The sequence below is a fragment of the Acomys russatus genome, chromosome 20, assembly GCF_903995435.1.
Source record: "Acomys russatus chromosome 20, mAcoRus1.1, whole genome shotgun sequence".
NCBI lineage: Eukaryota > Metazoa > Chordata > Mammalia > Rodentia > Muridae > Acomys > Acomys russatus.
Genome location: NC_067156.1, coordinates 32,823,895 through 32,844,716, shown reverse-complemented (window position 1 = coordinate 32,844,716; position 20,822 = coordinate 32,823,895). Strand labels below are relative to the sequence as shown.

The 20,822-nt window shown below is 40.5% G+C and overlaps 1 protein-coding gene across 3 annotated transcripts in view; it reads left to right on the top strand.

Moving 5' to 3' along the window:
• LOC127204698 (uncharacterized) overlaps nucleotides 1-20,822 on the top strand; it is a 91,513-nt gene that overhangs the window by 26,486 nt on the left and 44,205 nt on the right. The window contains exon 2 of one of the 3 annotated variants that reach the window (XM_051163937.1): nucleotides 10,916-10,963. The exons of the other annotated variants lie outside the window; for them this stretch is intronic. Coding sequence (XP_051019894.1) covers nucleotides 10,956-10,963 — 8 coding nt within the window. The 5' untranslated portion in view covers nucleotides 10,916-10,955. The remainder of the gene's footprint in view (nucleotides 1-10,915; nucleotides 10,964-20,822) is intronic. 3 annotated transcript variants of the gene reach the window in all.

The following is a 20,822-nucleotide window of genomic DNA, read 5'->3' as shown; positions in this document are numbered from 1 at the left end:
TAGCAGTCTCCCTTTCATCCAGATCTGTTCTATTTTTACCTCTTTCAAAGAGGGAGTATAACATTACCACTGCCAAAGAGCATACGATCATTATTTAATTGAAATAAAAACAAGGTTGTATAGTTCTAAATGTCCTTCTGTAGGCTCTGTGGCACCTGATGTATAGGCCAGGCTGCTACCTGTCTCCTGAGGAAATATATATCTCATTTTAGAGACAAGCCAGTTGCCCTGAGCAAAAGAAGAGGCATTAAGCTTTATATAAACTCATGCATACCTAGGCATCTTGTACCTGGGTTTTCACTTATATTAACTCCCATTTTAGAGTTTATGCATACCCTAGACATCTTGTACCTGGGTTTTTACATTTGTTGCATGTGGTTTTGTCTCACCCCTTCTCTCCACAGGGGGTGGACACTTCCACCTTTTAACTAAATGTCCTTCGCTAGGCTCTATGGTGCCTGATGGATAGGCTAGATTGCTACCTGTCTCCTGAGAAAATATATCCCATTTTAGAGACAAACCAGTTGCCCTGAACAAAAGAAAAGACATTAAGGTTACCCTTTTAAGTATATGAATTTTAGCCTTTGAATTTTCGGGACCTAACTAGCCTGGTGTGTACTTTGTCACCTGTGAGTCCTCAGTGTCTTTTTGTATCTGGTGGGACTGCCACCTGTCCCCCACAAAAGTAGCTCACATTTAGAGGGATAAGCCAGCTGCCGGAGCAGTGACACCTCAACTCAGCATACAAAGGCTTTTCGATATGGGAGGCATGCAGTTTGCATGCCTCTTAAGGAAAATTTGTCGGTTTGAATCCTAGGCTGAATTTGCAAGTAACTTATTAGCAGGGAGTCACGGCCTATGGAGACTAGGCTAGTCTAGAACTCACAGAGATCCACCTGTCTTTTTCTCCATTGTGTTAAGATTAAGGGTGTATGCCACCACTGCCCTGCACAAATATTTCATCTCAATTCCAGTCAAAATCTTCAAAATTCTCAAGTAATATTCAAGAATTAACAAAAAAATTCTAAGTCTTGGGTCAGTTGCGCCAATTTAGGCTTCAGTAACGAAGCCCTGTCCACCATTCTTTTGAGTTTAGTTATTGCTAATTTGCATAGGCGGACCCTTTCCAGAGAGAGCTGACAAACACCTTGCAACTAATAAGTTTTTAATTCCAGCTGCTATCAACTCTGTGGAAAAGACTTTTGTTCTTTCTTCCCTTCTCATTTTTGGTAACTTAGCCTGCTATCTCTCAGCTTTCTGCCTTTCTCCCTGAATAACAAAAACCAAGAAAAGGCCAAAAGGATCCACTATAGAGGACAGTGTCAGGGGCCACAGAGATGTCAGGTGCCCACTGACATCTTCTACTTAGGATTCGTCCTCTCAACTGATCTTTGTCCCTCTCTGGTTAAAAGGTCATCATGTGCTACAGGCTGCAGATTTTATGTAGAGGTGGTCCCCGAAGAGGTGGGCGTGTGCTGTCTAAGAGTAATTATTACCAGTAGAACTCAAATGCAGGATGGTTCCAGTGATGCCATTACAGGTATAAGGAGAGGAGACACTAGCACCAATTGCACACATCATTGAAAGTGACCAACAGGTGAGCTGGTGATGATCAAGCTTTAGACATAGTTTGGACGGATCTATTTCCACAGAGATAGGTGTGGTTTCCATAACCTTCCTGGATTCCCCCCACCCCCACCCAAGGTTTGTGTTTATTTGGTAGAATTATCGGAGGGGTTAGGAAGATGGAATGCAGCCCACTGTTGTACAAGTGCCCCCTCAATATTTAGCTGTTAATTAGTGTGGTTAGCTTTAATGAACTCATTTAATAACTATATTCCTGCTGAGAGTTTATTGAGTATAAATTCTTAAATTTAATAATGTAAAACGTATCTGTGGAGTGTTAATAATAGTTTCAGAGAGTAAAATCCTGGAAGGTTATGTGTGATGGATTAATTAAATAAGAAGGCCCAAAATACTTTTCAAACCGATTTTATAATGATCTCTGCTTTGGACAAATGAATTAAACAGGCCATTCTGGATGCCATTTGTGTATATTCATCTAAAAGCGCCATCTAAAGCTAACAAAATTAGATCTGAAGGAAACACAAACACAGCAAAATATTCTGCTTGGCAGACAAGAGTTTTGTTTTCTGTACTGATCCATTAAGTTGAATAACTTGATTTTCTTGCAAGATGTCAACAATATGTTTCCTCCATGTAGAGAAATCAGTGGGAACTTTCCAACCCGTTGCAGAGCAGCAGCAGCTTGGATCAGCAGTAGTCTCGCATAAGCATTTGGGAAATGTTTTTAATTGTTCTAATTGCATATTAGTGAAATGACACAAACTTCTTATAGCTTTTTAAAAATAAGCAGTTCATTTAAGTTAGATAAGGACTTTAAGTTGGTTGTGAATGTTCTTTAGTAATATGTTCAAGAAGATTTTTTTAATCAAACTTTCAAGGTAGTGGTTTATAATTCTTTATCCTGCTGAATTGTCCCAAAGGAGGTATGTCCCTCAATTTTTTGTGTGTCTGTACAATAGGACTGGAAAAATGCAAATTAGGATGTGGTAAAGTGATATGCAATTAAGTGTGTAGAGCCTGAGTTCTCTGGAGCCCTCAAAAGCAATTGCATCTGAGGATAAGTTTTGTGGATTTTGTTTCCAGCATGGTAATTATTGCAAACGGGAGTCCTGAGAGAGAATATCTAACTCATTTTGCATTCCCCTTGAGATACAGAGGAGTGAGTGTTGAGCTTTCAAAACACTAAAAAGATTAGAAGTTGTACTTTCTAATGAAATCCATTTCGATCACATTGAGAAATAGGTTTCTTTTATCTGAGGGATCAATAATTCCAAACTGAGCCTGACACGAGGCCTGATCCTTCAATCCCATAGACTTGGAGGCCGAAGCAGGGTTATCATGAGTTCAAGGTCAATGAGCAGTGGTAGGGAGTTAATGATGCCTTCAATACATCATTTTGTTTTACTCTGTTTTGTTTTGTGGTGTTGGGAGTTGAACCAAAGCCTCTCTTGTATCAGACAAGCAATCCACAAAGCACATCAGATCCCTCTCCTTTCCCCATTTTTGAGCCATCTTGAGAATGTCAGGCTTGTCCTCACACTTGTTGCCTCAAGGTCGCCAGGTGGTTTTACCTGTATGGGTATTCTACATTTCCAGGTACCATGCCACAGGGATGAAATAGACACTAGATTATTTCCCTAGGATCCTTCAATATTTGTTTCATCGTATCTATTGCTTTGGGGAGCAAATGCGTCACAATGAAAGCAGTCCTGAAAGTCCCAGACTTTAGGGTGCTATGTCTGGCATCCATGGAGGACTAACATTCTGATGGAAATAAATGACCTGGGGCTCTTCCATACAGCATCCACTGCTGACTCAGTGTTTGTCAAGCCTCCCGGTTTTCAGTTCTGGTTCCTCTCTGGTCCTCATCTGCTACGTTCAGCCGGATGCTGATTCATGGGTCAAGGGGAATTGTAAACAATGAATGCTTTACCCTCTGGGCCTCAATGCCAGCTTGTGCTGGCTGCCAGGCAGGCTCTGATCTCATTTCTGATACCAAGTCTCCCATGGCCTTGTTTCCTGGTCCTAAGTCCCTTCCTTAGAAACCCATTCAGCTCCTTGGGGACTGGCTTGCCTAGTTCTCACTTGCCCTCCTCCTCCAGGCTAATGCACACTAGCTTGGCTTCAGAGTACCAGCACTCTTGTGACCTTTGACCTCTACTTACTCATCTTTTTCCCATTACACACCTACACAACATCAAAATTCTTAATGAAAACAGCACTCTCATGTCCATCTTTCCTATGTCTTCTTAATCAAACTTTTAAGTTCTGTTGTCTCATGTTGGCCCCTATAGTCTATAACTTTCTCATGTTACTTTCTCTTCTACTTTTCATTAATTATAGATAATTGTGTTGAGTTCTACTAAAAAAGTGAATTTAGCATCTTCCTTAAAACATGTGCTCTCTTTCACTTTATGCATACTACTAATAATTATGTAGTATTAGATCACTACTCAGATGTCTTGTTACCTAAGAGAAAAGCAGTTACAGCAAATGGTGAGGAGACAGAGGTATCTGTGAGCTCCTGGTCAATACATAACCTCCTATTATATGCATTTCTGCTTAAATATAGTTTATTTAATATACATTACTGATTTACTGGCATTGAGCTCATAGCCGACAGCACTACAACCCATTCCTGAATGATGACCATCTAAGCACACGTCCATGTAGCCCCAGGAAACCAGACAGGACTTTGACACTATGCGTGGAGGCTGCTCTAAACTATGATGTCAATAACAAAAACTATAAAAGATGTAAAGACTCGGCACTAAAGAGACTGTGAAAGGGACACTGGCTTGTCGATTGTCTATTGCTGTAGTTTGATTTTTTGTTGGTGTAATGAAACACTGGCTAAAACCAGCTTGGAGAGGAAGAGTTTGCTTAGCTTACTAGTTATAGTCCATTATCAAGGGAAGCCAAACTAGGAATGTGTGGTAGGAATCTAGAGGCAGGAATTGAATCAGAGACCATAAAGGAATACTGCTTACTGGCTTGCTTTTCCTGCCTTTCTTACATAGCTCAGGCCCACCTTTTCAGGAATGGTACTGGCCACACTAGGCTGAGCCCGCCTACAACAGTTAGCACAGCCAATCTGCTAGAAGCAATTCTTCAATTGAGGATCCCTCTTTCCAGGTGTCCCTAGTTTGTGTAAAGTTGTCAGAAACTAACCAGCACAATTCCCTGTGGGTGTAGATGTGAGATAAAAGCGAGACTTGTATCATCTAGAATTGGTAACAGTGAAAGCAGTGTCTTTCTATACTGTAGCTTAGCAGGTGGGAGTTTGTAATCCTGGTTCTCTTGGTAACACTGATTCCATCTCCAGTAGGTTTCCATAAGGGAAAGAATCAGAAAGGTTCTTAATGATACTTGTCAGAGCATTTTCACAAGAGAAAAATGTTGCACACAATTGAATAGATTCCAAACTTGTCTCATGTTATACCTATATAACTTTTGCAACTACAAAGATTTAAAAACATATGCAACTATAGGTAATACCATGGCAAGATGTTTATAATTTTTGTTGCATGGAATGCATGGTCTATAAAACATTTCCATATTATCTAATTTAGTACAATGATATGCAGGGATAGAAACAGATGTATCATTAGAAAAGCAAACGCCAGAACATATACCATATACATAATCTAAATGTAAATCTGTGTAAATATAGCTCTCAATACTTAGATAGCTACCCAGAGCAATCATTCTAAGAGTGCACTCATTTTTAAAGATGCATTTATTTATTTACTATTTAGTGTATGTATATGTACTTGTATGAGTTCATATGCATCGGGTGTATGACGGTGCCCACAAAAGCCAGAAGAAAGTGATAGGCCCCCTGGAACTGGGTTTATAAGTTGTTGAAAGCCACCATGTGGGTGCTGGGAACTGAACCCAGGTCCTCTGCAAGACCAGGAAGCTCTCTTAACCACTTGGGTTGCAGAGGAAAGCAAGCTGAGCATGCTGTAGGAAGCAAACCAATACGCAATGTTCCTATGTGTTTCTTCAGTTTTTGCCTCCAGCTTCCTGCCCTGAGTTCCTGCCCTACTTCCCTGATGACAGCCTGTTCTAAGGCAAAGTAAGCCCTTTCCTCCCCAAGTTGCCGTTGAGCGTGGCATTTTGTCACAACAACAGAGAGCAAATTAGGGTGTGCATTTTGCAGACAAAGTCACAGAGACTGAAAGGGATTCCATAATAAAGTACCACATCTAGAAAGTGGCCCCGGTCAGAGTGCAGAGAATACGCTCTGCCTGACCCACAGTCATAACAGATTCACCTTCCAGCCTCTTGAGCTGCTTTCACTTCGTAACTTTTGCTCGAGTTCTTTGAAATTGAGTGAGTTTTGGACTAAGTCTCACTTGCTTTACAGCTGACATCTTACCCGGCTCTGTAACACTTAGTCTCTTTACCAGCTGAAAGGAGGGAATAGGAGCCCCCACCCGTTTCTTATAGAGATTGTATACAGTGGTGAACACAAAGTGTGGGCTGAGTAAATAATAATTATGTTGACTTCTTCGGGTGCTAAAGTCACAGTATATATAATTTTCAATTCTGCTTTACTCTTAAGTGTTTATTACAAACCTTTATTATGTTGTCCTGGATCTTCGCATTCATGTTTTGGGGCTATATCTGGTTTCACAGAGTATACAGTTATTTATTCATCTACTCTATGAGCCATATTTACATTTTATTTCTTATTTTATTACTATATAAAAGAACAGTGGTTTTTAAGGAGCATATTTGAGTTCAGTTTTCTAATGCTGTTGCTATTGGCCATGAGTTAGCTGTCTGGGCTTGCTGTAAATAACAGTACCCGCTTTTGCAGGCTGAGCTGAAGATTAATCTTTATTAATCTTCAAACAAACAACAGTTATAAAAGCCCCAATGCTTTGCCAGCTATATCATGCATCTTTAATATGGTTAGTTCTTTCTGCACTGTACCAGGGAGGCAGGGCTTTAAGCAGACTTAACAAAACCTTACTCCCCCTTTTGAAAGTTCTTTAGGATGCAGGTGTACTTCCCTGAGATTTTATTCATGTAGCTCTTCTGCTCGAACCTATGTAGTAGGATCTTCTCCATTCCCTATATAAGAATTAAATATGCCAACATAAGGCCACGGACTGTAGGCTTTCCTTCCTGTTTTTAAACATTATTCTGAATGAGCACCCAGCCATATTTAGATTGATTTGTAAAACTGGCTCAATTATGGTTTCACTGGTGGAACCAAGGCAGGGGACAAATAGGACTATAAGGACCTCTTTCTGTAGGGCAGTAGGGGAGAGGGCAGAATACCAAAGAGGAATTTGAGCTAGAGCAATTTGCATTGTATTTACACAACACGATTAAGTTGCAATTACAATGTGTCTTTTTTGGGTCATTTTAGAAAACTCCATGGGACCTGAGTTGGCACTCTGCAGCGTAAATGAGCTTAGGGTTGTCCTGATTTTTTTTTCCAGTTAAAATCATATCTCCACATGCATGGAAGTCTTAAACTCACAACCCTTTTCCTAAAGCTGAGAGGAAACGAAACAGCCTAGAGTTGGATTCTAAGATGCTAATTGTAGGAAAGATTTGTCTGTAATTAACTGGAAAAGTACTGTTTGCCTTTAGCATCACCATAATTCTACGGGATGAACAAATTGCACATTAGAAAGCACGGAGAGGAAGCAGGGCTTTTAACGTATGGGAAGCACGCACACACCACACACACACACACACACACACACACACACACACACACACACACACACACACACGCCAGTAGTAAATTTGAAGATAAACCAGTGAACTTTTAATTTATACATTGCTTTGGAAGTAATTAATCATTGAATTTCCTAGCTTTTGAGATGCAGTTATTTACAAAAGGGATGGAGTCTGGAGAACATCCTGATTCTCTGGGTGGAAAGGTTGCTTTGTATCCACCATCATAACACGGTATTCAGAAACATAGTTGTGTGGACATAATAGTCTTGAGTAACATCAACAAATAGCTTCATGTTACAAAACCCACAGCATATTTTATGACTCTTACCTTTATCCTCCAATCACTTTGCCTAGTCAATTTGTGAACACTTTCTATCTACATTTGAGAAGTGAAAAGCATTCAAATTCTCCCAACCGCCAGGTAATTCATTAGGTTTTATTAAAGTATCATATAGTGTCAGCTTTATTACCTAAGTAACTCACCTGCAAAGATGAGCTGGAATTGTTTTGGATAGTTGTGCACTGCTAGGCTCATGGCCCAGTGTGAACTGCAAGCCACTGAAAATTCTAGAAGGATGAGAACCAGAACAACCACCATTGACTCCCCTTCACAGAGGCATCTGGGTTTCCGCTTGGTGAGGTTGGCTGCCAAAGCTAATCTCCTGGGGTCATTTTCTCTACTGTTGCTCATTGGATATGGGGATTCTGGCTCCTATCATAGAAATGGCATAGAGCAGCTTTTCAACGTGATGTATACTGCCCCCAGGTTTGACTTATAAAACAGAGGAGGGAAGGCTCAAACTGTACCCCAAAAAGATAGATGGCCAGCGGCCAGTGATAGCTGGTTCAGCAGGTAAAAGTGCTGTCTTTGATCCCCAGAGTCACATGATAGAAGGATAGGATGACTTCCACATGCATGTGTCACTCTTGCCAACCCACAGATACGGACACACACACACACACACACACACACACACACACACACACACACACAGTGTAAATGAAATAAATTTGTTGTTGTTGTTAAAAAGGTAGATTGATGAGCAGATTTCTGTTCTGTCCCTGTCCCATCCCCAGAGACGAGCCTCTACTTCTTCCTATGCACTGTCACTGCCTTATGCTCCAATTTTAGTTTTCTCTTTTAAAATTTACCATTTTTGAAGGTTCTGCTGCAATTCTATACTCTGCCACATTCTGTTAAAGGTTAGTCTTCATTCATTGCACCATATGGCTGAACCATCATTTATTTTAGCTCCTTCCCCACTGGTGGATATTTGGCTAACGTCTAATATTTTACTGTGTTTAGTAGTTATTCCTTCATTATTTTGTAAACATCAATATATCAATAGGGCACACATTTATAAGTAAAATTAATAAATGAAACAAAAGATACATGCGTTTTTTCCTTTTTAAAATGTATTCTTCACACACACAATATATATATATATATACACTCTAATGTGAAGTATTATACTCATCCAACTCAACTATAGTACAAGTTTTACTTCCAATACCTTGAAAGTGGTGCTGCAGTCTATTTCGGATAGTTAAGTAATACAAGCTAATTGTTAGTTGAACAAATCATGGTCGTGTTAAATACTAAGTAGTTGGCTGTGTTGGTTTTGTGGAGCTCCTGTCACCTCCAGGTCCTTTTCTCCTTCCCCTCCACTTTTCCACAAGACTACCTATGCATTTTTTAAAATTTCAACAAATGCCGCAAACTTTAATTAGTATAATGAGTTATGCTGTGAGCAGCCTGGCAATGGAGGCCCATGCACTTTTAGGTGTAGACCTGGATTTTGACAGTAACAGATTTTCCGTGTTTTATTGTTCTTGGCTTTTTTTAATTTTTATATTGAGCACAGTGTGGAATCTATGGGCTCACTTACACTAGTGACGTTTTAAATTATACTGAGGACTCAATTTTCCAACACTGTATCCATTCTCAATTATTTGAGGACATCGCTTATAGGAAATAAACTTACTTCAACTGGGTTGACTCATAGAAAAGAGGATTAAAAGAGGTGGTGGTAGTGCAGAAGCCTGCTTTTTAGCTAATGATAGCTAATATCCATGCGGGGGCGGGGAGTGTGCGCTGCTACATGATGGTCCAGCCCCATGGTGCAGTGTGTAATGTTTTGTGGGGTCAGTCAGTTTTCCCTTGGGTTGAAAAATCATAAGAAGGGTTCTTTCTGTCCTCAAATAAAGAGGCATGCCGGCATTTTGCATTTTGCTGGCTGTACCTTCTATTTCACCTCTGAGCTGCTCTGCGAACCAGCCACCACATTCTCGCTGTAGGAATGAACTCCTGACAGCAGCTGGTTCTGTGTCTTCCTCCCTCATCTTCTACCACATCTGTTTTTCCTCTCCTTCCTCCCCAGGTGGTTCTGATTACTCCTGCTGGAGTGCTCCCACCTCTGCCTGAGCTGTGCTAGCAATGCAGTTCAGCTATAAGAAAGAACTACAGCACAGCCAGCCCCTTTTGAACTTTCTATCTATAGATTCCCCCTCTCTGCCTTTGGTGTCTTATGATCTGTGATACTGTTTTCATTCCGAATTCCAAAGTGAAAAGAGCCCTTTTTATTCAACCGCGCAGTGCATGTTCGCAGTGCTCACTATGTCTATGACGTGACTTGTTGAGGGATATAATGCTGTGATAAGGATTTGGGGTTTTAAGTAAGGAACATTGGTGACATTTCTGTGGGCTGCATCCTCATATAGGGTTTGTATACTTGGGTGTTACTCTGGTGTATATTTACTTTGCTGAGAGAGATGTGTCAAGGTAAATAAAGATGACATGTTACCTACGATCCTGGCTTCGTGGGTTCCTTGGATTCCTGTTCCTCCCCACATCTGATTACTGGTGTCTCTAATTTGTGGAGGAAGGAATTGATCTGGCCTGGCTCATGCCAGCTAGAATAGTATTAGTCAGGGTGGCTCCACACTAGCACTATTCTTGCCTGTCTATAAAGAAGGTAAGGACATGAACTGGAAGCACTCAGAAACTGTCACTTCATTCTGGCAGCACTGGACCCAGTATTAAACATTGAATATGGAAGCTGGAGAAATGGCTCAGCAGTTAAGATTGCTGGCTAGGGTACCTGTGTTCCATTCCCAGCAGCCATGCAGCAGCTAACAATAGACTGTACCTCCAGTCCCTAAGGCTCCAGGGCCCCTCTGTGGCCTCTGAAAACATTGACATAACATGATGCACAGACAAACATGTAGAAGCAAAACTCCCATTTTTAAATTAATTTACTTTTATAAATTAATAAAAATGAATTTGTATTTTCTATGCTTTAGAAAATCCTTTCATTAATAACTTACTTTATTCAACAAAATATTAATTGATCCATATTCAATATTTTAAACAATTTAAAATGTTCTTCAAATTTTAGTAGCTTTTAAAGAAGCTTCATTGCTGTATAGAAGCTATTGCCTTTTTTTCCTTTGGAAGTATGACAGGTGAGCATGCCTGTGTGACTTGAGGAAGGGAGGCACAGTGGTAGGGTCTCTTGCCTAAGGCTACTACTGACTGAGATTATATCTCCTTATTTCTGTTATCAGATTCCAAAGCCTCCCCAGTTTTTTTTTTTTTTTTATGTCAGTGTTTTTTCATTAGGTTTCCTGGAGACTGAGTGTAATAAGAAGGGAAGTTATGCATGGAAAGGTAAGCAACATTTCCCCCATATTACTTTTGTCCTGTCATTTTCTCTTTTTTTCCAACAATCATTTATATTTTATTTTCCCAAATATTGACATTTTATGCTGATTCTCAGAAAATCTGGGATAACCTTAGTATCATTTTCTAAAACTGCAGCGTGCTCTGAAGATATCAAGGAAAATTTTAATGAAATGACTGCACACGCGCACACACACACACACACACACACACACACAAGCAGACCAAAGAACCACAACATTTCTGTGTGCTTCATGCTTTGTAAAGTCTTTAGAAAGCCTCATGGTGCTGGCGCACACCTATAATCCAGCACTAGAGAGGAAGAGAAAGAGGCAGCTGAATCTCTGACATCAAAGCCAGCTTGGTCTACACAATGAGTTCTAGGACAACCAAGGCTACACAGAGAAACTCTGTCTCAGATGGGAAAAACAGCAACAGCAACAAAGTTTGTAGAGTTTGTGTGCGACAAGTAATAGGAAATATTAGGGGGGAAAAACTAGGAAAATCTGGGGATGTTACTAGTGTCACAGAGTCAGCCACAGAGGGAAGTATGTTTCTGTCCAGGCTGTGCTGTGATCGTAGGAGGCAGCATAATCACAGGACAGCTATCCCACTCATCAGAGCTTGTAGAGGGAAGGTCAGCCATACAGTTTCAAAGTTTATGAAGCAAGAAAAACAGAGAGATATTTGAGAGGAGGAGAGAGAGAGAGAGAGAGAGAGAGAGAGAGAGAGAGAGAGAGAGAGAGAGAGAGAGAGAGATATCAAGGGAGAAGAAATAAAAATTTAAAAATTGAAAAAAAAAAAAAAAAAAGAGCCTCAAGCCTCAAGCCCCTGTGGGTGAACTAACTTCTATCTTAAAAAGGAGAGCCAAAACCAGAGACACTAAACTGGTTAGAAGAAAAAGTGAGGAAGGGCCTGGTACACATTGGCACAGGAGACAACTTCCTGAACAGAACACCAACAGCCCAGGCCTTAAGGTCAACAAGTAATAAATGGGACCTCATGAGACTGAAAAGCTTCTGCAGGGCAGGAGACACTGTCAACAGAACAAAGTGACTGCCTATGGACTGGGAAAAGATCTTCCCCAACCCTACATCTGACAAAGGTCTAAAATCCAAAATATATAAAGAACTCAAGAAATTAAACACCACCAAACCAAATAACCCAATTGAGAAATGAGGCCCAGAACTAAACAGAGAATTCTCTACAGAGGAATATAGAATGGCTGAGAAACACTTAAAGAAATGCTCAACATCTTTAGTCATCAGAAAAATGCAAATCAAAACAACTCTGAGATTCCATCTTACACCCATCAGAATGGCTAAGATCAAAAATTCAAGTGACACCACATGCTGGTGAGGATGTGGAGAAAGGGGAACACTCCCTCATTGCTGGTGGGAATGCAAACCAGAACAACCACTTTAGAAATCTATCTGGCGCTCTCTCAGAAAACTGGGAATAGGGCTTCCTCAAGACCCAGCTATTCTACTCCCTGGAGTTTTCCCAGAAGATGCTCCAGCACACAAGAACATTTGCTCAACCATGTTCATAGCAGCCTTACTCATAATAGCCAGAACCTGGAAACAGCCTAAGTGTCCCTCTGTAGAAGAATGGACAAAGAAACTGTGGTACATTTACACTATGGAATACTACTCAGCTATTAAAAACAAGGGATTCCCAAATTTTGTGGACAAATGGATTGAACTAGAAATGATCATAATGAGTGAGTTAATCCAGAAGCAGAAAGAGTCAAATGGTATATACTCACTTATATCTGGACACCAGCCCAAGGGGCATTTTTCACGAAAGTCTTCACTTACCAGAAAAGTGAGACAGAGGGGAAGACTTCCTATTGGGACTCTAGGTGAGAGAAGCAAGAGAGAATAGGGAAATAGAAGGATCCAGAGGGTCCTAGAAACCTACAAGTAGAACATTATGATGGGCAGATCTGGGCCCGGGGTCCTGTTCAAACTATGGCACCAGCCAAGGACAGTACATGCAGTAAACTTTGAACCCCTATCCAGATCTAGGCAATGGGCAGGACATTCTCCACAGTTGAGTGGAAAGTGGGGACTGACTTTCACACGAGCTCTGGTGCCCCATATTTGACCATGTCCCCTGGATAAGGAGGCCTGGTGGCACTCAGAGGAAGGATAGCAGGCCCTCTGATACCATATGAGCGTATACAGGGGGAAGAGGTCCCCCTCAGTCAAAGTTATAGGGGAGGGGAGTAAGGGGAAAGCAGGAGGGAGGGACGTGTGGGAGGATACAAGGGATGGGATAACAATTGAGATATAATATGAATAAATTAATAAAATATTTTTTAAAGGAGAGCTAATAGGCTATAGTCATATGGTGGGGGAAGAGGACCCCTCTGTCAGAGGTATAGGGGAGGGAAATAGGGTGTGGGAGGGAGGGAGAGGCAAATGGGCTGATACAAGCCAGGGGATAGCAACTGGAATGTTATCTGAATAAACTATAATAATAATAATGAGGAGGAGGAAGAGGAGAAGGAGAAGGAGAAGGAGAAGGAGAAGAAGAAGAAGAAGAAGAAGAAGAAGAAGAAGAAGAAGAAGAAGAAGAAGAAGAAGAAGAAGAAGAAGAAGAAGAAGAAGCCAAGATGCTGAGTGCACAGTTCGACTCACGTTTGCAGATGACCTTGGGTCTATCCCCAGCACTAAAGAAAACGAGAAAGAATAGGGAATCAGGGATCCATTGTATATTTAGAACTGAGCATTAAAATAATGCCTTTGCCTTGTCTACTAGGTAAATAGCATTTAGTAAAAGGTTTGTTTTATCTTCTGCTTCTTAAATATTTTACATTTTTATTTACTGTTATTAGTATAAGAGGGAGGGGGCAGCATGTACTCCATGGCCAGCCTGTAGTGTTCAGTGGACAACTTTCAACAGTGATTTTTCTTCTTCTACCATGGGTTGCAGGGACCAAACTCAGAGCATCATAATTTCATGGGAAGCATATTTACCCATGGAACCACATTGCTAGCCTTTATCTTATTTAGCTATTTCCTATCTGCAAAGAAAAGTAAATATAATTTCAAGTTTATTTTATTTAGTTTGGGTTTTTGTTTGTTTGTTTTGTTCTGGATTTTGTTTGTTTGTTTGTTTGTTTGAGACAGGGTTTCTCTGTGTAGCCTTGGCTATCCTGGATTCGCTTTGTAGACCAGCCTGGCCTTAAACTCACAGAGATCTGTCTGTCTCTGCCTCCCTCAGTGTTGGGGTTACAGGTGTGTGCCATTGCACCCAGCTTCGACTTCAAGTTTATAATTCATAACAGGTTGCAATATTCTGTAGTTTAATTACATCTTTTAGTATAAATATATTTTTGAGATAAAAAGTAAAAGTGATGCCAGGCACAGTAGCACACACCGTGGTGCACATTTGGGGAGGCAGAGGCAGGTAGATCTCTGAATTTTAGGCCAGCTTGGTCTACAAAGCAACCCAGGACAGCCAAGTCTATACAGAGAAACCATGTCTTGAAAAAACTAGTAGTAGTAGTAGTAGTAATCAATGAGCTCCTGCTTGGGTGAAAAATAAATGAGAATGTCATTACCTTTTTCATAATAATGATGCAATATGTCATTTTCCCAGAAAAGTAGGCCCTAGATGGGCTAATAAGATGGTAGTGTTATTTTAACAACTCTTAGAAATAAAGTTTCAAATGTTGGCAAGGTTTCCAAATACTAAGAATGACTTACACATTTGTCATGCTGACGCCTCTTGCTCAAATATTTAGTGAGTTGGTATACACTGAGTGCTCACTGCAACGTTTCACATCTGTCACTATGGTTACCAAATTGATGCCCTTTGTCCATTCATGCATGTAGCAACCCTGTGAAGTCGTTACTGAGTCTCAAGCATAGTTCCAAGAAATAAAACAGCTTCCATTTATAAGCACTAATCAACCATGGAAAATATAGAGGATACCTAAATTACCATGGGAAATAGGTGAAGTAATTGATCTAAAACACCTTTGAGATGCATGTGTCCTAAGAGAGTACAGCACCCAGCCTATACAACAGGAATGGCAGAGATTGCTTCTGAGATTTTTTTTTACAAATCATTCATAAAGATAAGCTGAATCTTGCTTAGCATAAAATGTCACTGGTTTAAAGAAATATTCCAAAAGGGGAAGGTGTGAAAATATTTTCTCCCTCTGGAGTATCAACAGGAAATGCCAAATGAAAAGGTGCTCAGAAAATGGAGAGTCAGAGAAACAGGCATAAGTAAAAAGTATTTAAAATGTGTGTTTTTTTTTAAATATGTGAGCATGATTCTTACTTGCAGCACTGTCTTGTTGAATATTGGTTTTACTCATTCCTGACTTTTCACCTTGCAAGGGGGAGAGCTAGCATGTCCATAATTAATCTCAGCAATTCATTACTTCCATGAACTCGTAGAAAGTTCAGGCTAGAAAGCGGGGGGCATTTGTGTTGCAACCACTCAAATCTATGAAGATAAAGCTGGCGCTTCCTGTAGGAAGTGTGCATATTTCCCCACAGGTCTGATAAATCTTTCAGCCTGAGGTTTCTCATAAACCAGTGGTGATTTGAACACGAATGTAATCTGACAAGATTCCCTTAACTGAAAAGCGACCGTTTTATCATGTCCTGTGAATAGGAGTAAACCAAAGCTTAGAAAATCACCGGGGGGAAAAAAGGTTTATGATATATTTTCCCTGTTTTCCTGAGGAAGCACACTCCAGTTTTGTGATGTGTAGTACTTTAAATCAGTTGCCTTGACGCATTCTTTTTATTTTAACTTCTTATTTTGTGTTCCTGGTGTTTTTTCTTTCCCAAGTCTGTGGGCATAGCTAAAAAGCACTTTTCAGATATAAGAATTTGACAGGGCTGTGTCATTGCTTTTGTCATTTTGTGGAAAGCAGACAGACAGGGAAAAAACTCATGTGTGGGCCACTATAAACTAGGCTCACATGTTGCCTTTCTGACCTGTAATCACTTGCAGACTGTCCTGGGGAGGCTCAGGTGTTTGGTTAATTCCTTAGGGTGCCTTTCACGCAGTATGTAGTTTATTTGTTTAGGTAACAATTAACATTGCTGTCCTTTATGGCTGTTCATGTCCTCATAGCATTTTCAGATTAAAACTGACCTTTTAAAGTAAATACTGGCTTTTAAAATGGGACACGGTAGGATTAGTCATAGCAGTGTCTTTTGTTTTTCTTTTTAAAACATTTTATTTATTCTTTGTGAATTTCAAACATGTATACAATTTATTTTGATCGCCCCCCATCTCCAACTCCCCTTCAGTCACTCCCCAATATGATCCCGCTCAACTTCACAACTCACTGTGTCCAGTTCCTGCTGTCCAGTTCCTGATGCCCAGTTACAGCTGTCCAATTCCTGCTGTTCATATGCTCTTGGGTGTGGGCCATTCACTGAAGCATGGGAAACTTTCGAGTGGCCATACTCACAAAGACAAATCATCTTTCTTCCCCAGAAGCATCAAATGCTAGCAGCACCTCAGTGAGGGGTGGGGCCTCATGAGCCCCTCCCTATCCATACTGGACTGTTACTAGCTTGATCTTGCACAGGTAACCACACTGCTGAAATCATAAGTACAATGTACTGTTAATTATGCCCAGAAGACAACATGGGTGTATAGTGACACACACCTGCAATCCTAGCTTTTAAGAGCTTGGGCCAGGAGAATCACATGTTTGAAGTTAGCCTGGGCTATATAACAAGACTCTGTCTCAAAGAAATTATATAGTGTTTATATACTTAAAGCTTTCTGTGATGAATAAAAAACCTATACTTACTAATTTGTTTTCGTGGAATATTTGATATCAATAGTTTCTGATCCATTGAAAGCAGTTTGTTTACTGGTTATTTATTAATGCCAGGTACCACTCTGAGAGAATGCAATAGCTAAGAACTCAGATAAAATTCTCTGTCTTTATAGAATTAAATTCTACATGAATCCTTTTAGTTTCTGTTTTAATAGATGATTTTCTCCAATTACCAATTTTATTTTGCTTGATGAGAACATAAATTAGCACAACTTGAGTTTGTTGTTAGTTTACATTCGGTCACTAAGATTCTTGAGTTGCCTCGGAGTGCCAGTTCCTTAGAGCTGCTGATATAGAACAGTTCTCAGAATGATGTAAGAAGTCTTGACTAATTTCATCATTTCCCTGATTTTGATAGCTGAGTAGTATTCCATTGTGTAAATGTAGCACAGTTTCGTTATCCAGTCTTCGGTTGAAGGACATCTACATTGTTTCCAGATTCTGGCTATTAGGAATAAAATTGCTATGAACATAGTTGAGCAAGTGTCCTTGTTGTGTGGTGGAGCATCTTTTGGGTATATGCCCAGGAGTAGTATAGCTGGGTATTGAGGTAAAGCTATTCCAAATTTTCTGAGAAAGCACCAGATTGATTTTTCAAAGTGGTTGTACAAGTTTGCACCCCCACCAGCAATGGAAGAATGTTCCCCTTTCTTCTCCTTTCCAACATGTGCTGGAACTTAAGTTTTTTATTGTAGCCATTCTGACAGGTGTAAGATGGAATATCAGAGTCATTTTTATTTGCATTTCCCTGATGACCAAGGATATTGAGCATTTCTTTAAATGCTTCTCAGCCATTTGATATCCCTCTGTTGAGAAATCTCTATTTTTTAAAAATGTATTTTATTAATTTATTCATATTACATCTCAATTGTTATCCCATCCCTTGTATCCTCCCATACCTCCCTCCCTTCCATTTTCCCCTTACTCCCTTCCCCTATTACTGTGACTGAGGAGGACCTCTGCCCCCTGTATATGCTTATAGGGTATCAAGTTTCTTCTTGGTAGCCTGCTATCCTTCCTCTGTATGCCACCAGGTCTCCCCACCCAGGGGATGTGGTCAAATATGGGACACCAGAGTTTGTGTGAAAGTCAGACCCCATTCTACACTCAACTGTGAAGAATATCCTGTCCATTGGGTAGATCTGGGTAGGGGTCTGAAGTTTACTGCATGTATTGTCCTTGGCTGGTGCCATAGTTTGAGCAGGACTCCTGGGCCCAGATCCGCCAGTCATAATGTTCTTCTTGTAGGTTTCTAGGACCCTCTGGATCCTTCTATTTCCCCATTCTCTCATGATTCTCTCACCTAGAGTCCCAATAGGATGTCCTCCCCTCTGTCCCATTTAGCCCTGTTCCTCATTTTTTTTAGTTGTGTTATTTTGTTTGTTGGTGTTTAATGTTTTGGGTTCTTTATATATTTTGGATATTAGCTCTTTGTTGGATGTAGGATTGGTGAAGATCTTTTCCCATTCTATTGACAGTGTCCTTTGCTTTACAGAAACTTTTCAGTTCAAGAGGTCCCATTTAATTGTTGATCTTGGAGCCTGAGCTATTGGTGTTCTGTTCAGGAAATTGTCTCCTGTGCCAATGAGTTCAAGGCTCTTCTCTACTTTGTCTTCTAATAGATTTAGTGTATTTGATGTTATGCTGAGGTCATTGATACAGGTGGACTTGAGTTTTGTGCCAGGTGATAAATATGGATCTATTTGCATTTTTCTACACATAGACATGCAGTTAGACCAGCACCATTTGTTGAAGATGCTGTCTTTTTTTCCCATTATATGGTTTTGGCTAGCAGATACTCCTAGTAGCAGAGGCCATAAAGACTGAAGAGGATACCCTCTGACTAGACAAGTCTCCTAGTAGAGGGAGGGGAACACCAACCCACCCACAAAAACTTTGATCCAAGATGTGCAGGGGTAAATATAGATGAGATAGAGGGACTGTTCAACCAATGCCTGGCCCAACCCAAGACCCATCTCATGGGAGAGAACCAACTTCTGAAACTATTAATGATACTCTGCTATGCTTGCAGACAGGAGCCTAGCAGAGTTGTTCTCTGAAAGGCTCCACCCAGCAACACCTCGAAGCAGATGCTGAGACTCATGGCCAAACATTGGGCAATATGTAGGGAGTCTTGCAGAAAAGTAGGGGGAAGGAGAAAAGGACCTGGAGGTGACAGGAGCTTCACAAGAAGACCAAGAGAGCCAACTAACCAGGTCCCAGAGGGGCCTGCTGAGACTGAAGCACCAACGAAGGGCCTTGCATGGGCTGGACCTAAGCCCACTGTAAAGATGTAGCCAATGGACAGCCCAGGGTTCATGTGGGTCCTCTAGTAAGTGGAGTAGGGGCTCAGACATGGACTCTCTTGCCAGATTTACTCTTCCCCCTGATGGGACTGCCTCACCAGGCCACAAGGGAAGAGGACAAGCTCAGTCCTGATGTGACTTGATCAGCTGGGATAGATGGGAAGGGGGGGAATCCCCTATTCTAAAGAATAGGGGAGGAGGAGGAGGATAAAGAGGGAAAGTGGGAGGAGAAGAGGGATAGGGCTGTGACAAGGATATAAAGTGAATAAGTACATTAATTTTTAAAAATGATATAACAGAGCAAACAAAACAAAACAAAAAAGAAGTCTTAACAAAGCCTGATGTCTTCCCTACGGCATCCTGTGAGTGAGCATTCATGCTGAACCTCCTCAGTGACTACAATATGTTGTCAGAGTTATGTATAAAGTTTAAGTTACTGGCTTGAAGGGCATGGAGTCCAGCATATAAAACATGAAATATTTTTAAGATATAATGATGTAAGCTTATTTGTTATGATAAATTTTGTACATTCAAGAAGTAAAGGAGAGCCAGGTGGTAGTCGTGGATTCCTTTTAATCCCAGCACTTGGGAGGCAGAAGCAGGTGGATTTCTGTGAGAACACCAGCATGATCCACAGAGATAGTTCTAGGACAGCCAAGGCTATACACACACACACACACACACACACACACACACACACAAAAAAAAAAAAAAAAAAAAAAACCCTGTCTCAAAAAAAAGGAAGATTTGCAGATGATATGATAGTGTATATAAGTGACCCGCAAAATTCCACCAGAGAACTCCTACAGCTGATAAACACCTTCAGCAAATTGGCAGGATACAAAATAAACTCAAAAAAGTCAGTAGCTTTCCTGTATACAAATGACAAACAGGCAGAGGAAGAAATTAGGAAAACTACTCCCTTCACAATAGCCACAAACAATATAAAATATCTAGGAGTAACTCTAACCAAGCAAGTGAAGGACTTATTCGAAAAAAACTTCAAACCTCTGAAGAAAGAGATTGAAGATGACATCAGAAGATGGAGGGATTTACCTTGTTTGTGGATCGGGAGAATCAACATAGTAAAAATGGCCATCTTACCAAAAGCAATTTACAGATTCAACGCAATCCCTATCAAAATACCTACAAAATATTTTGAAGATATTGAAAGATCAATTCTCAAATTCATATGGAGAAATAAAAAACCCAGAATAGCAAAAACAATCCTATACAACAAAAGATCCTCCGGAGGAATCTCCATACCTGATCTCAAGCTGTACTACAGAGCAACATTAATTAAAACAGCATGGTACTGGCAAAGCAATAGACTGGTAGATCAATGGAATCGAATTGAAGACCCAGAGATGAATCCACACACATTTGCTCACTTGATTTTTGACAAAGAAGCCAAATCTATTCAATGGAAAAATGATAGCATCTTTAACAAATGGTGCTGGTCTAACTGGATGTCTACATGTAGAAAAATGCAATTAGATCCTTATTTGTCACCATGCACAAAACTCAAGTCCAAGTGTATTAAAGACCTCAACTTAAAACCAGAGACATTAATTCAGTTAGAGGAAAAAGTGGGGAAGAGCCTGGGACACATAGGCACAGGAAACAACTTCCTGAACAGTACACCAATAGTCCAGGCCTTAATGTCAACAATTAATAAATGGGACCTCATGAAGCTGAGAAGCTTCTGTAAGGC